This window comes from Balaenoptera borealis (assembly GCF_965194805.1).
Source record: "Balaenoptera borealis genome assembly, chromosome: 8".
Taxonomy (NCBI): domain Eukaryota; kingdom Metazoa; phylum Chordata; class Mammalia; order Artiodactyla; family Balaenopteridae; genus Balaenoptera; species Balaenoptera borealis.
In genome coordinates this window covers 34,880,492-34,896,908 of record NC_138865.1, presented here as the reverse complement: position 1 = coordinate 34,896,908, position 16,417 = coordinate 34,880,492, and the positions used below count along the sequence as shown (strand labels likewise).

Below are 16,417 nucleotides of genomic sequence, written 5' to 3'. Positions count from 1 at the left end.
CTTTAAAGATGGTGATTTCTAATAAAAGCTATGCTGCCCACACGATCATGTAAAGAGTCAGGCCACCTCCCCCAAATGAGGTTCCTTTGTTTTAAAAATCTTGATTGATTTCAATAACTGACCATTTGGACCACTTGTTTCTTTCTCTTCCTGTGCTTTAAATTCCTGCTCTTATGTTTTAAATTCACCATTAAAGAGTGAGCATGTGAAACCCTAGGCCCCCACCCCAGAATAAAATAAAAGAAGAACTCCAGGAGCATTCACTCTCTCTCTCTCTTTGCACCCATGACCTTGCTATGTGGCACCAGGTGTCCTACATAATTTCCAGGTCCTGTAAGTAATAAACCTTTTTTTTTTTTAAAGTTTCCTGATGGTTATTGCTGAAAGCCATCTTGCAATCACAGTAAGAACCACAAGGGCCAGCCTGACCACAATATTGGTTATTGATAGACTGATACCAGCACATAACACCAACTTTGAAATGCAAACTTAGCATTTCATTCAAGGACATGCTGAAACCATAGCCTCACATCCTTCACCTTAAACTCAGTATGGAGCTGAAATTCTGTATGGAAGTTCCAGGAGCTAAATCCCATTGGGAGGCAGCAATTAATCAATCTACTTGGGACACAAACCAGACCCAGATTCCATATATTACCATTTAAAAAACATGTCTCCACAGAGATCTTTATTGCCTTGATTTTGTATTACCCTCACTTCTTGAAAGGGCTCAGAGAAATTTTTTTTAATAAAATGAATTTAAATTATTGGATTTCAGAATGTTGAAACACCCTTTAAGAAAATGGAAGCACCCTGGGCTTTTGAAAATCTGGAGAAGAGGATACATAATTTTCTGCAGCATCTATTATTTGTATCATCAGAAACTCCAAAAATAAGAAAACCCAACTAGTGAAAATGAGAGGAGAAGCACACAGGCAAGGACTGAGTCACATTGTTCCCTAATTATCCTCCTGATGCCCCACATCTCATTTCTCAGACAATCCTAATTTCATTCGTGCTTTCCAGCCTCCCAAATTAAAATAACCCAAAGGAATTACACCTTTGCTCTCAAAAGGAAAAGATGCAATATATCTTTTGAAACCTAAGTGATAATAAGCAAGAACAACAAAAAAACAAGAGATGGAAAACTTTCTTTACCTGCCCACTGTCCCATTGACTTCAAGAAAGACCTTGGTGAAACTTTCCAGAAGTGCAGGAAAATACATTTGGAGAATCTCACACATTTCACCAGGTGGACCAGGCACACCAGCAGCCCTACAAAAATGAAGAACTGTTCCAGAACCTCCCCCATGATGGCACCGCAGCAGATGATGTTTTGGACCTGGTTGGGGCCCTCACAGCCTCCAGGGGCGAGCGTGACTGCTCTGGAGGAGTGTCAGTCAGTCCCCTTCTGGAGTCACTGGACACATTCCAACGCGTCACTGTGTCGAGGCATTCAGATTGGAGTAACTTCTTTACACAATCCTCTGATTCACAGGCTTCAGAATAAAATATTCTTCCTAATATCTTTATAGCACTGTTGGGCTTTTGTGACACAGGGGAGTTGGAGAAGAAGTAAAAGGTGGACATAAAGAAAGATAAAGCCTGGACAAAGAAAAATGGCAGCCCAGCATTCCCTCCCTGAATTTGGAAGCTAAAAAAGATACTTAAAAGTATGCAAAATCCTGTAAGTCATTCATTCAGCAAATATTTATTGACTGCCTACAGGTGGCATCACTCTTTGAGGTGTTGGGAATATAAAATAGTAAACACGGCCAGTCACTGCCATGGGGGAGCTGAGAGTCACAGTCCATGTGCGAATAAATAAGATAATGTCAGATATCAGTACCGTGAAAAAGTGCTACTGAGTGACTTGTTAGAGTGACTAGTGAGCACAGGAAGAAATTCTGTGAAGAGGTGGTATTTTGAACTGAAATTTGAACGAAAAGGAGACAGCAAAGACAGCAAACCTGCAAAGATAGGTTTCCCCCTCCAGGCTGAGGGAACAGCTAGTGCAAGTGACCTGAAATGAGAAAGATACATGTATTTGAGGAATAAACAGCACTATATAGAGGAACTGGTCTGTAGAGAACAAAGGAAGGAAAGAATAAAGTAAGGTGAAGGCATGGGGAGGAGCCAGACACTCCTGGTGAGGAGTTTGGACTTTATGAGCAACAGGAAACCACTGAAGAGACTCAGACAATGGTGTTATCTAATCCGAGTCACCCTGGATGCTGAGAGAAGATGACCTTTTGGAGGTGGGGATGGAGAGTGGTCATGACACTGAAGCAGGGGGAGCGAGACGACTATGACAGTCATCCGAGAAGAGTGCCCCCATGTTCATCCTTTGGCCCCCTTCTCCTTCTGTCCACACTTACTCATTTGGTGACGTTACCCAATCTCTTGACTTTAAGGATGCTGTGCACTGAGGACCCCCAAATGTATAAGTTCAGTGGTAACCCAGGCTGCTCATCCAGACTTGCATTTCCAACTGCCTACTTAACACCTCCATTTGAATGCCTAATAGTCATCTCAAGCTTAAGTCTAGTACTGGTTTCTGATATTACCAGCAAATGTCAAAACTTGTTCCCCTTGCAGACTTCCCTATCCCAGAACATGGCAACTCTTATGTTCCAGTTGTTCAGGTTAAAAACCTTAGAGATATCCTTGACTCCTCTCTTTCTCTCACATCCTGCAGCCAATCTGCCTCCTGTTAACAAACAATTGTATTTGTTTTCAGTTTCAGATTATGCTAAACAACATTGCTATGGATATTCTTTTTTTTTTTTTTAATTAATTTAATTTTTTTTTTTTTTTGGTTGTGTTGGGTCTTCGTTTCTGTGCGAGGGCTTTCTCTAGTTGCGGCAAGTGGGGACCACTCTTCATTGAGGTGCGTGGGCCTCTCACTATCGCGGCCTCTCTTTTTGCGGAGCACAGGCTCCAGACGCGCAGGCTCAGTAATTGTGGCTCACGGGCCCAGTTGCTCCGCGGCATGTGGGATCTTCCCAGACCAGGGCTCGAACCCGTGTCCCCTGCATTGGCAAGCAGATTCTCAACCACTGTGCCACCAGGGAAGCCCCACTATGGATATTCTTGTATTTGTCATTTCCCACACGTGTGCATGTCTCTCTCACACACACACACACACAAATACACATGATTGCAGGGTCATACATGTTATACATGTACAACTTCAATCTTACTAGTGTGTCAGTCCCACTCAGGAGGCAAACCACACAGCAATTTGAACATGGACTATTCAATATTAAAAAATTAGTTGGGAATTAGCTACTAAAAGGGCATAAAAGAATACTCAAAGGCTGAAGAAGAGTATTTAGGAAACAAATGAACTTGGAAGGGAATTCCTGGAGCCAAGGCTGGGATTCAGACCTCACTGGAGAGAGTGTGGTTGCAGCCAGCTGGTTGGTGATGAAGTTCTCTGGGTTGCCCGAGACAGAGCTGTTCACAGTCAGGAGGATAAGTCTGGTTAGCAGGGAACTGCTGCCTGGGACCAGAAATCCCCTGGGAAGCTGACAAAACTTGCTGGAAAGCTACTGGAGGTGGGGGGGGGGGGGTGGTTGAACTCCCTGGGGTGAGCCCTACTGGGGCTCAACTGGGAAAAACTGACATTTATTTTTACAACATTGAGTCTTTCAACTACAAACTGGCATATCTCTCCTTTTAGGTCTTCTTAATGTCTCTCAATAACTTTTATGATTTCTTTAAAAATTCTTGCTCTTATAGAAATTTATAATAAGAAAAATATCAAAAATATGCAAAAGTAGAGAGACTAATTTAATGAACCTTCACCTACCCATAGGTATAGGTAACTATAATGACAGTTAATAACAAAATTAACTATCATTTTATGTCCATTTTTACTTTGTATATACCCATTTTCCCTACTCCCAAACCCCTATAGTGGGAAGGACTCTTTAAAAGAATAACATAAAAATAATGCTGTTATTACAATTTAACAATTAGTAGTAATTCCATCAAAATACAGTCAGTATTTAAATCTCCCTGATTGTTACATATATATTTTTAAGTTGACTTTTGAATCATTTTTTTCTTAAAGGACTACACATTGCATTAAATTCATATGTCTCATAAGTGGTATAGGTTTTCTCTCCCACCCTTTAAAAAATGTTTACTACCATTTATTTGTTTAAGAAATTAAGTTGTTAATCTTATAGAATTTTCCACATTTTGAATTTGCTGATTGCATCTCCATAGTGTTGCTTAACATGTTCCTTTGTCCCCTATATTTCTTCTAAACTATTTAGATCTAGAACAGAGGTCAGCAAACTTTCACTTTAAAGGACCAGATAGTAAAGATTTTATTTTAGGCTTAGTGGGCCATACGGTCTCTGTTGCAAAAAAGACCCTGGCCATTGTAGTACAAAAGCAGTCATAAGTACTTAAATGACAACTCTATGGATAGGATAGACCTCAAGGGCATTATGCTAAGTGAAGTAAGTCAGAGAAGAAAGATAAATACTATATGATCTCTCTTATATGTGGAGTCCTTTAAAAATGTGTGTGTGTGTGTGTGTGTGTGTATATATATATATATATATATGATATGTATATATAAATAAGCTCAGTTAGAGAGCTTAGTTAGAGAGCACAGATTTGTGGTTGCCAAAGCCAAGGGGTGGGGGTGGGAGAAATGGTGCACTTTTTGTGTTTGTCTTTTTGTTTTTGGTTTAAATAGATTGAATTTTTTAAGAGGGAGGGGGTTAGGGAGAAATATGTACAGGAGTATTGGGAACCATGGGTAATTAAGATGTTCCCATCTTCTCCAGTCTTCAGAGATTATTAATACCCAAATGACAATAGTCTAAGTCTCTATTCTACTGCCATCAAAGAGTTCAGTATTTTATTAGGTTTTCCTTCTCATGTAATTTTAGGGAACCATTAAGGAACCTGTTGCCCAAATCCTCCCATTCTAGCCAAGCAAATCTGGTCTCTGGCTCTGGGACAGTGCTCCACTTCTGCTGGTCACTCCTTGCCATCTTGCTCCTTTTCCAGGCTGCTATCTTTCTTCTTCTTTCTAAGGGAAAATAAAAACATTTAGTTATAAGACAACTTAATCTAGATTTAGGGGGAAAAATCTAATATTGCAGGTCAATAATTCTGCTAGTTATACTCAATCTATATGCCCAAACAGAATAGGTAATGTCTCAGCCTAAAGCATTTTCATATACATGATGGGGAGGGGTAATGGTAGGTGTATTAGCATCACTAAAAGAGTCATCAAAGTGTTGCCTCCAAAATTAAAGGACAGTCTGCTCCCTAAAATACAGAAGTTCATTGCAATCCTCCAAATGATAGTTTTTCAACTTGGAAATATTTAAGATCGTGTCTCCACCAGCTATAGAGGAGGCAATGTAAACACTGTGGATCAAAGAGAATTTCTGTAACAACTGATATGATTCCTGGGTTTTGTTTGCATATACAGAAACAGTAATGATCAACTTAGCCAAATATATACTGAAAGAACAATCTGAGAGATCTTTGGTAGGGAAACTGTGGAGTTACCTGATGACTGAAACTTCCTAACTTGAAGGAGCTATGAAAAAGAGAAGAGACTATAGATAATTTCATATATATGTGGAATATATAATATTGGGAGATAGAATCTAAAAGGAAAGACCAAAGCACAGATAGTGTGACTCTCTTAGCCTGGGTTCTTTCTGATATGAAGACCTTGTGAAGATAGTTCTTTTGGGAAGTAATTCCAATGAGCAGGAGTTGGGTTGGGACCAGGAGATTGAACAGGAAAAGACAGAAAGACACAAATATGTCATTGAGCTGGTCACTGCTGTGAGTGACTGAGGCTCCATCTGCTGGAAAAGCCTCTGAGAAAATGTAGCATGCACCTCAGATTCTTCTGCCTTAAGTAAAAAAGTACAGTAGTTTATCTATTGGCTCCCGGCTCCGTGATCAAGGTTGCCCTGTGGGGTATTACCTCCCTCAATTCCAGGTTTGCCTGTATGTCAGGAGATGAGCGAGTTCCTGTGGGCTAAGAGGAGCCCCAGCTCCCTGAGAGACAGCAGCTACTGTCAAGTTCCGCCTGCATTCCTCTCTAAACCATGCCATTTTATTTACCATGGCATTTTCAACTAAGGCCTTTATCTGGACCAGCTTCTCAGTTCCAAGGGTCAATTGTTCATAAAGCTATGGACTGCCTGAAGAAAGTTTAAGTAATGTGGAGATTAAACTAAAATTAAAGCAAATGAGATGGCCTTTGCCAATGGTGGTTCCCCACTCCTTCCCATTTTCTCCAGCTGCTCCTTATTTACTGTGTTTTTTGTATCAGACTCTGCATTAAGCACTTTACAAGGATTACCTGTCTTGTTTAATTATTACTCTTCCCATTGAGGGTTGGTTGGCAGAAGCAGATATTGTGGATCAGCCATCTCAATGCATCCACATCTGTCCCCAAAGGAGTGAGAGACTGACGCGTTTGGTAAATATGAAAACAACAATTACCGTTTTCACTAATGCCTGGAAAAGGCCAGGCCAATGCCCATCCTGCAGTCCTATGCCTCTGCTTTATTTTTCTTCTGAGCATATTATTTATTGGCTTATCTTATTTGTTGCTTGTGGTTGGGTCTCCTGCCACTACAATGTAAACTCCTTTGGATTGGGACTTTGTTTTGTTAGAGCAAAAGTAAGTAGTCAATAAATATTTACTCTTTAATGAAAAAGGAAAACGAGCCTTTATTGGTGTGGAAGCAATGAAGTTAACTTCCTGTTAAAGAAGTTTTTGGTAAAGAGGTGATAGACACTGGTACAGGTAAGGGGCAAGTTGCAGGGTCTCAGGGAGCAGGGATAGATCTCAACTGGAAGCCTATAGCATATGGAGTTAATGAAGAGGAAATTAAAAAAAAACTGAAAAAGGCAAAGATGGGAAGGGATTCCTTCACAATTGCCCCATTTATCAAATATTTGTTTGGTGTTTATCTGTCCCAGCACTCAATAGAGGACAGAATGGTTGGACACAATGTGGTAAGATGCAGAAGAGGGAGCAAAGGGGTTGGCAAACTGGAGAAATTCAGAGGAAGAAAGAGGCCTGAAGAAGGCTCTCTAAGATGTTCATAAGGGCCTGGCCTTCTCCCTGAAGCATCTGTGTAAGTGAGCTGTGGTATGTGTTAGGGGAAAGGATTACAAGAAGTTTCACACTAGAGAGGCCTGAAGAGAAATTGACTTTGTCACCAAGTTTCCAGTAAAAGAGGACAAAACTAACGTTTTCTACTGATGCAGGTCATCAAATGTCATCCAAAAATGGAGAGTGGCTTTCACAAAGGAAAAACAGAGCTAATAATTAAGTAAAAATTAGCTCCCTGAGAGTAGATTTCTTGAAAGTGGCAAGGTTTAGAAAACCTGAGAGAAAAATAGAAACAAAACAAATTATCCTGGGCTTGGGGGCTATGGATGGTGGAGCTGGGTGCTGTGTATTCAGCCAGTGTTGAACCAGAACTCTTTGTCCAGTGAATCAGTTTTTCCTGTCAAAGCTGAACTTGTCAAACAGACCTTCAAAGAGTTCGAGGATCCCAAGAGTCCCAGGAAACATGTGCCCACTCTTCCTTCTTTGTTTCAAAGCCCCTCTTCCACTGTTGTCTGTGGCTACATTTTCTTGTCTATGGGGCAGGATGCAGCTTGGGAGGCTCAGGCAGCTGAAGGCTGGAATCAGAAAAGACATTCCTGACCCCACACACCCACTGTTCCTTCCCCTTCTTTAGGTGTCAGAACTCTGGGGGACCAAATCCTGGGCTAGCGTTTCTGGCCTTGCCTAAAACCCTCTGTGTCGTTCAAACAAACAATAACCATTGTTGTGTAAGTGACATAAGTCAAGCCAGAAACATGCAACCCAGAGAAGTATATTTTATGTTTTGATTTCTTCTTTCCTTTTGTCAAAAACTTGTTGTTCCCATCCCTGCCAGGGCAGATATAAAGTGCTCTTAGTGTGGAGTGGAAAGGGGCCATTCTGCTTGATGGCACTTTAGCCTGGTGCCTGTTCTGGATGCCCCCTGGTTACAAAGACTCCTCCCCATGGGAAAGCAGTGTGGGTCGGCCCAGGCTTGCACAAACGAGGTGCTCCAGCTCCCACGCTGGCTCCCAGATCAGCCAGAAGATTTTCAGCCAGGGCCAGATCTCCTTAGCACAGAGCGATTGGACTGCAGATTTGATAAGACCTCACTGCATCACACAGTGCATAGAGCCCTGTGTCTGAGGTTGAGGCAAGGCTGAATTGAAGGAATACTTTTTGACTAGTAGAAATCACATGTACTATTGAACAGATTATGAAATTGGTATCATTTGTGACATCATCTTTTCCCAGGCTGGGAAAATTAGTTATTTAAAATTTCTCCCTTTCCTTTATGTTGTAGATAGAAGTGGTCACCAAATCCAACATTACAAACAACCCCTCTGAGTGATTCCTTTCCTTTCCATGCCCTGCCATCTCCAAGCACCACCCATCGTCTGGGATGCAGCTGGGAGGAAGGTGAGCATGGGCTCTGGAGAAAGACATTCCAGATGTACATGCTGGCTTTGTCGTGTGACTTGGACAAGCTAAACTTTCTGTCCCTCAAGTTATTATTATAAAATGGGATTGAAAATACTTCTTACTTTGCAGGGCTATTGTGAAGATTAAATGAAATAACATTTATAAAAGTGCAGATAAGTGCAGATAAGGGGAGACCTTCAAGATGGCAGAGGAGTAAGATGTGGAGCTTACCTTCCTCTTCACAAATACATCAAAAATACATCTACATGTGGAACAACTCCTACAGAACACCTACTGAACACTGGCAGAAAACCTCAGACTTCCCAAAAGGCAAGAAAATCCCCACGTACCTGGGTAGGGCAAAAGAAAAAAGAAAAAACAGAGACAAAAGAATAGGGACAGGACTTGCACCTCTGGGAGGGAGCTGTGAAGGAGGAAAAGTTTCCACACACTAGGAAGCCCCTTCACTGGTGGGGATGAGGAGATGGGTGGGGGGAGAAGCTTTGGAGCCACGGAGGAGAGCGCAGCAACAGGGGTGCAGAGGGAAAAGCAGAGAGATTCCCGCACAGAGGATCGGTGCCGACCAGCACTCACCAGCCCAAGAGGCTTGTCTGCTCACCCACCGGGACAGGTTGGGGCTGGGAGCTGAGGCTCGGGCTTCAGAGGTCAGATCCCAGGGAGAGGACTGGGGTTGGCTGAGTGAACACAGCCTGAAGGGGGCTAGTGCGCCACAGCTAGCTGGGAGGGAGTCTGGGAAAAATTCTGGACCTGCCGGAGAGGAAAGAGACCATTGTCTCGGGGTGCGCAAAGAGAGGGGATTCCTACTCCATGTGCCCACAGATGGCAGAGTACCGCCTAAGCGAGCTCCAGAGACAGGCGCAAGCTGCAGCTATCATCTCGGACCATAGAGAAGGACATGGACAACTAACACTGCTGTTGCTGCCACCAAGAATGCTGTGTGCAAGCGCAAGTCACTACCCACACCCCCCTGGGAGCCTGTGCAGCCCGTCACTGCCAGAGTCCCGTGATCCAGGGACAACTTCCCCAGGAGAACACTCGGTGCACCTCAGGCTGTTGCAATGTCATGCTGGCCTCTGCTGCCACAGGCTCCCCCGCATTCCAATTGTGACTACCATACCCCTCCCTCTCCCCAGCCTGAGTGAGCAAAAGAGCCCTAATCAGCCGCTGTTTTAACCCCCTCCTGTCTGGGTGGGGAAGAGATGCCTGGGGGTGGCCTACATGCAGAGGTGAGGCCCAAACCAAAGCGGAACCCCAGGAGCTGTGCAAACAAAGAAGAGAAAGGGAAAATTCTCTGTGTTGCCTCGGGAGCAGTGGATTAAATCCCCACAATCAACTTGATAAACCCTGCATCTATGGAATACCTGAAGAGACAACAGATGTTCCCAAAATTGAGGCAGTGGACTTCAGGAGCAACTGCAGACTTGCGGTTTGCTTTCTGTGTCTGATATGTTTTTGGTTTTATGTTTATCTTAGTTTAGTTTTTAGTGCTTCTTATCATTGGTGGATTTGTTTATTGGTATGGTTGCTATCTTCCCTTTTTAAAAATTTTATTATTATTATTATTATTTCCTTTTTTCTCCTTTTGTGAGTGTGTGTGTTTCTTACTGTGATTTTGTCTGTTTAGGTTTGCTTTTACCATTTGCCCTAGGGTTTTGTCTGTTTGGGGTTTTTTTCTTTGTTTAGTTTTTGTTGTTGTTATTTTTGTTTGTTTTTTTTTTTATGAGTGTGTGTGTATGTTTCTTTGTGTGATTTTGTCTGTTTAGTTTTGCTTTTACTATTTATTTTGGGGTCCTATCTGTTCGTTTTTTTTTTTCTTTTCTTCCGAGCCATGTGGCTGGCAAGGCCTTGGTGCTGCAGCCATGTGTCAGGCCTGCGCCTCTGAGGTGGGAGAGCTGAGTCCAGGACATTGGACCACCAGAAACCTCAGAGCCCCACGTAATATCACTCGGTGAGAGATCTCCCAGAGATGTCCATCTCAACACTAACACCCAGATCCACACAATGGCCAGCAAGCTCCCGTGCTGGATGTCCCATGCCAAACAACTGGCAAGACAGGAACAGAGCCCCACCCATTAGCAGAGAGGCTGCCTAAAGCCATACTAAGTTCACAGACACCCAAAAACACACCACCGGACTCAGCCCTGCCCACAAACAGGACACAAAACAGCCCCACCCACCAGAACACAGGCACCAGTCCCCTCCACCAGAAAGCCTACACAAGCCACTGAACCAACTTCACCCACTGTGAGCAGACACCATAAATAACGGGAACAACGAAGCTGCAGCCTGTGAAAAGAAGACCCCAAACACAATAAGTAAAACAATATGAGAAGACAGAGAAATATGCAGCAGATAAAGGAGCAAGGTAAAAACCCACCAGACCAAACAAATGAAGAGGAAAGAGGCAGTCTACCTGAAAAAGAATTCAGAGTAATGATAGTAAAGATGATCCAAATCTCAGAAATAGAATGGAGAAAACACAAGAAATGTTTAACAAGGACCTAGAAGAACTAAAGAGCAAACAAACAATGATGAGCAACACAATAAATGAAATTAAAAATACAATAGAAGGAATCAGTAGCAGAATAACTGAGGCAGAAGAACAGATAAGTGACCTGGAAGATAAAATAGTGGAAATAACTACCAGAGAGCAGAATAAAGAAAAAAGAAATAAAAGAATTGAGGACAGACTCAGGGACCTCTGGGACAACATTAAATGTACCAACATTCTAATTATAGGGGTCCCAGAAGAAGAAGAGAAAAAGAAAGGGACTGAGAAAATATTTGAAGAGATTATAGTCAAAAACTTCTCTAACATGGGAAAGGAAATAACCACCCGAGTCCAGGAAGCACAGAGAGTCCCATACAGGATAAATCCAAGGAGAAACATGCCAAGACACATATTACTCAAACTATCAAAAATTAAATAAATAGAAAAAATATTAAAAGCAGCAAGGGAAAAGCAACAAACAACATACAAGGGAATCTCCATAAAGTTAACAGCTGATCTTTCAGCAGAAACTCTGCAAGTCTCCTCTATTTACAATAGCCAGGACATGGAAGCAACCTAAGTGTCCATTGACAGATGAATGGATAAAGAAGATGAGACACATATATACAATGGAATATTACTTAGCCATAAAAAGAAACGAAATTGAGTTATTTGTAGTGAGGTGGATGGACCTAAAGTCTGTCATACAGAGTGAAGTAAGTCAGAAAGAGAAAAACAAATACCGTATGCTAACACATATATATAGAATCTAAAAAAAAAAAAAAATTCTGAAGAACCTAGGGGCAGGACGAATAAAGACGTAGAAGTAGAGAATGGACTTGAGGACATGGGGAGGGGGAAGGATAAGCTTGGACAAAGTGAGAAAGTGGCATGGACTTTTATATATACTACCAAATGTGAAATAGATAGCTAGTGGGAAGCAGTCGCATAACACAAGGAGATCAGCTCGGTGCTTTGTGACCACCTAGAGGAGTGGGTTAGGGAGGGGGGGGAGGGAGATGCAAGAGGGAGGAGATATGGGGATATATATGTACAGCTGATTCAATTTGTTATAAAGCAGAAACTAACCCACCATTGTAAAGCAATTATACTCCAATAAAGATGTTAACAACAACAACAACAACAAAACTCTGCAAGCCAAAAGGGAGTGGCAGGACATACTTAAAGTGATGAAAGGGAATAACCTACAACCAAGATTACTCTACCAAGCAAGGATCTCAATCAGATTTCACAGAGAAATTAAAACCTTTACAGACAAGCAAAAGTTAAGAGAATTCACCACCACTAAACCAGCTTTACAACAAATGTTAAAGGACCTTCTCTAGGCAGGAAACACAAGAGAAGGAAAAGACCTACAAAAACAAACCCAAAACAATTAAGAAAATGGTAATAGGAACATACATATTGATAACTGATAAATGTAAATGGATTAAATGCTCCAACTAAAAGACACAGACTGGCTGAATGAATACAAAAACAAGACCCATATATATGCTGTCTACAAGAGAACCACTTCAGACCTAGGGATACATACAGACTGAAAGTGAGGAGATGGAAAAAGATACTCCATGCAAATGGAAATCAAAAGAAACTTGGAGTAGCAATAGTCATATCAGACAAAATAGACTTGAAAATAAAGACTATTACAAGAGACAAAGAAGGACACTACATAATGATCAAGGGATCAATCCAAGAAGAAGATATAACAATTGTAAATATTTATGCACCCAACATAAGAGCACCTCAATACATAAGGCAAAGGCTAACAGCCATAAAAGGGGAAATTGACAGTAACACAATCATAGTAGGGGACTTTAACACACCACTTTCACCAATGGACAGATCATCCAAAATGAAAATAAATAAGGAAACACAAGCTTTAAATGACACATTAGACCAGATGGACTTAATTGATATTTATAGGACATTCCATCCAAAAACAACAGAATACACTTTCTTCTAAAGTGCACATGGAACATTCTCCAGGATAGATCATATCTTGGGTCACATATCAAGCCTTGGTAAATTTAAGAAAATTGAAATTGTATCAAGTATCTTTTCCGAACACAATGCTATGAGACTACATATCAATTACAGGAAAAAAAACTGTACAAAACACAAACACATGGAGGCTAAAAAAAAGCTATTAAATAACCAAAAGATCACTGAAGAAATCAAAGAGGAAATCAAAAAATACCTAGAAACAAATGACAATGAAAACCCGATGACCCAAAACCTATGGGATGCAGCAAAAGGAGTTCTAAGAGGGAAGGTTATAAAAATACAATCCTACCTCAAGAAACAAGAAAAATCTCAAATAGTCAACCTAACCTTACAGCCAAAGCAACTAGAGAAAGAAGAACAAAACAAACCCAAAGGTAGCAGAACAAGTCATAAATATCAGATGAGAAATAAATGAAAAAGAAGTGAAGGACACAATAGCAAAGATCAATAACACTAAAAGCTGGTTCTTTGAGAAGATAAACAAAATTGATAAACCATTAGCCAGACTCATGAAGAAAAAAAGGGAAAAGACTCAAATCAACAGAATTAGAAATGAAAAAAGAGAAGTAACAACTGACACTGCAGAAATACAAACGATCATGAGAGATTACTACAAGCAACTATATGCCAACAAAATAGACAACCTGGAAGAAATGGACAAATTCTTAGAACAGTACAACCTTCCAGGACTGAACCAGGAAGAAATAGAAAAGATAAACAGACCAATCACAAGCACTGAAATTGAAACTGTGATTAAAAATCTTCCAACAAACAAAAGCCCAGGACCAGATGGCTTCACAGGTGAATTCTATCAAACATTTAGAGAAGAGCTAAGACCTATCCTTCTCAAACTCTTCCAAAATATTGCAGAGGGAGGAACACTCCCCAACTCATTCTACAAGGCCACCATCACCCAATACCAAAACCAGACAAAGATGTCACAAAAAAAGAAAACTATAGGCCAATATCACTGATGAACATAGATGCAAAAATCTTCAACAAAATACTAGCAAACAGATTCCAACAGCACATTAAAAGGATCATACACATGATCAATTTGGGTTTATCCCAGGAATGCAAGGATTCTTCAATATATGCAAAACAATCAATGTGATACACCATATTAACAAACTGAAAGAGAAAAACCATATGATAATCTCAACAGATGCAGAAAACGCTTTCAACAAATTTCAACACCCATTTATGATAAAAACTCTCCAAAAAGTGGGTATAGAGGGAACCTACCTCAGCATAATAAAAGCCATATATGACAAACCCACAGCCAACATCATTCTCAATGGTGAAAAACTGAAAGCATTTGCTCTAAGACCAGGAGCAAGAAAAGGTTGCCCACTCTCACCACTATTATTCAACATAGTTTTGGCAGTTTTAGCCACAGCAATCAGAGAAGAAAAAGAAATCAAAGGAATCCAAATCAGAAAAGAAGAAGTAAAACTGTCATTGTTTGCAGATGACATGATACTATACATAGAGAATCCTAAACAAAGCTATCAATGAATTTGGTAAAGTAGCAGGATACAAAATTAATGCACAGAAATCTCTTGCATTCCTATACACTAATGATGAAAAATCTGAAAGAGAAATTAAGAAAACACGCCCGTTTACCATTGCAACAAAAAGAATAAAATGTCTAGGAATAAACCGACCTAGGGAGACAAAAGACCTGTATGCAGAAAACTATAAGACAGTGATGAAGGAAATTAAATATGATACCAACAGATGGAGAGATATACCATGTTCTTGGATTGGAAGAATCAACATTGTGAAAATGAGTCTACTACCCAAAGCAATCCACAGATTCAATGCAATCCCTATCAAACTACCACTGGCATTTTTTACAGAACTAGAACAAAAAATTTCACAATTTGTATGGAAACAAAAAAGACCCCAGATAGCGAAAGCAATCTTGAGAAAGAAAAATGGAGCTGGAGGAATCAGGCTCCCTGACTTCAGACTATACTGCAAAGCTACAGTAATCAAGATGATATGGTACTGGGACGAAAACAGAAACATAGATCAATGAAACAGGATAGAAATCCCAGAGATAAACCCACACACATATGGTCACCTTATTTTTGATAAAGGAGGCAAGAATACACAACTCAGAAAAGACAGCCTCTTCAATAAGTAGTGCTGGGAAAACTGGACAGCTACATGTAAAAGAATGAAATTAGAACACTTCCTAACACCATACACAAAAATAAATTCAATATGGATAAAAGACCTAAATGGAAGGCTATCAAACTCTTAGAGGAAAACAAAGGAAGAACACTCAATGACATAAATCACAGTAAGATCCTTTTTGACCCACCTCCTAGAAAAATGGAAATAAAAACAAAAATAAACCAGTGTGACCTAATGAAACTTAAAAGCTTTTGCACAGCAAAGGAAACCATAAACAAGACCAAAAGACAACCCTCAGAATGGGAGAAAATATTTGCAAATGAAGCAACTGACAAAGGATTAATCTCCAAAATACACAAGCAGCTCATGCAGCTCAATATCAAAAAACAAACAACCCAATCCAAAAATGGGCAGAAGACTTAAATAGACATTTCTCCAAAGAAGATATACAGATTGCCAACAAACACATGAAAGGATGCTCAACATCACTAATCATTAAAGAAATGCAAATCAAAACCCCACTGAGGTATAACCTCACACCGGTCAGAATGGCCATCATCCAAAAATCTACCAATAAATGCTGGAGAGGGTATGGAGAAAAAGGAACCCTCTTGCACTGTTGGTGGCAATGTAAATTGATACAGGCACTATGGACAACAGTATGGAGGTTCCTTAAAAAAATAAAAATAGAACTACCATACGACCCAGCAATCCCACTGCTGGGCATATACCCTGAGAAAACCATAATTCAAAAAGAGACATATATCACAATGTTCATTGCAGCACTATTTACAATAGCCAGGACATGGAAGCAACCTAAGTGTCCATCAACAGATGAATGGATGAAGAAGATGTTGCACATGTATACAATGGAATATTACTCAGTCATAAAAAGAAATGAAATTGTGTTATTTGTAGTGAGGTGGATGGACCTAGAGTCTGTCATACAGAGTGAAGTAAGTCAGAAAGAGAAAAACAAATACCGTATGCTAACACATATATATGGAATCTAAAAACAAAAACAAAATAAAATGGTTCTGATGAACCTAGGGGGACCAGAATAAAGACGCAGATGTAGAGAAGGGACTTGAGGACATGGTGGGTGGGGAGGGTAAGCTGGGACGAACTGAGAGAGTAGCATTGACATACATACACTACCAAATGTAAAATAGATAGCTAGTGGGAAGCAGCCACATAGCACAGGGAGATCATCTCGG

At 40.6% G+C, this 16,417-nt stretch overlaps 1 protein-coding gene across 1 annotated transcript in view; it reads right to left on the bottom strand.

Moving 5' to 3' along the window:
- Positions 1–16,417, bottom strand: part of HSD17B3 (hydroxysteroid 17-beta dehydrogenase 3) — a 233,399-nt gene that overhangs the window by 56,885 nt on the left and 160,097 nt on the right. Inside the window, exon 2 of the mRNA XM_082401269.1 lies at positions 1,159–14,025. Coding sequence (XP_082257395.1) covers positions 1,159–1,312 — 154 coding nt within the window. The 5' untranslated portion in view covers positions 1,313–14,025. The remainder of the gene's footprint in view (positions 1–1,158; positions 14,026–16,417) is intronic.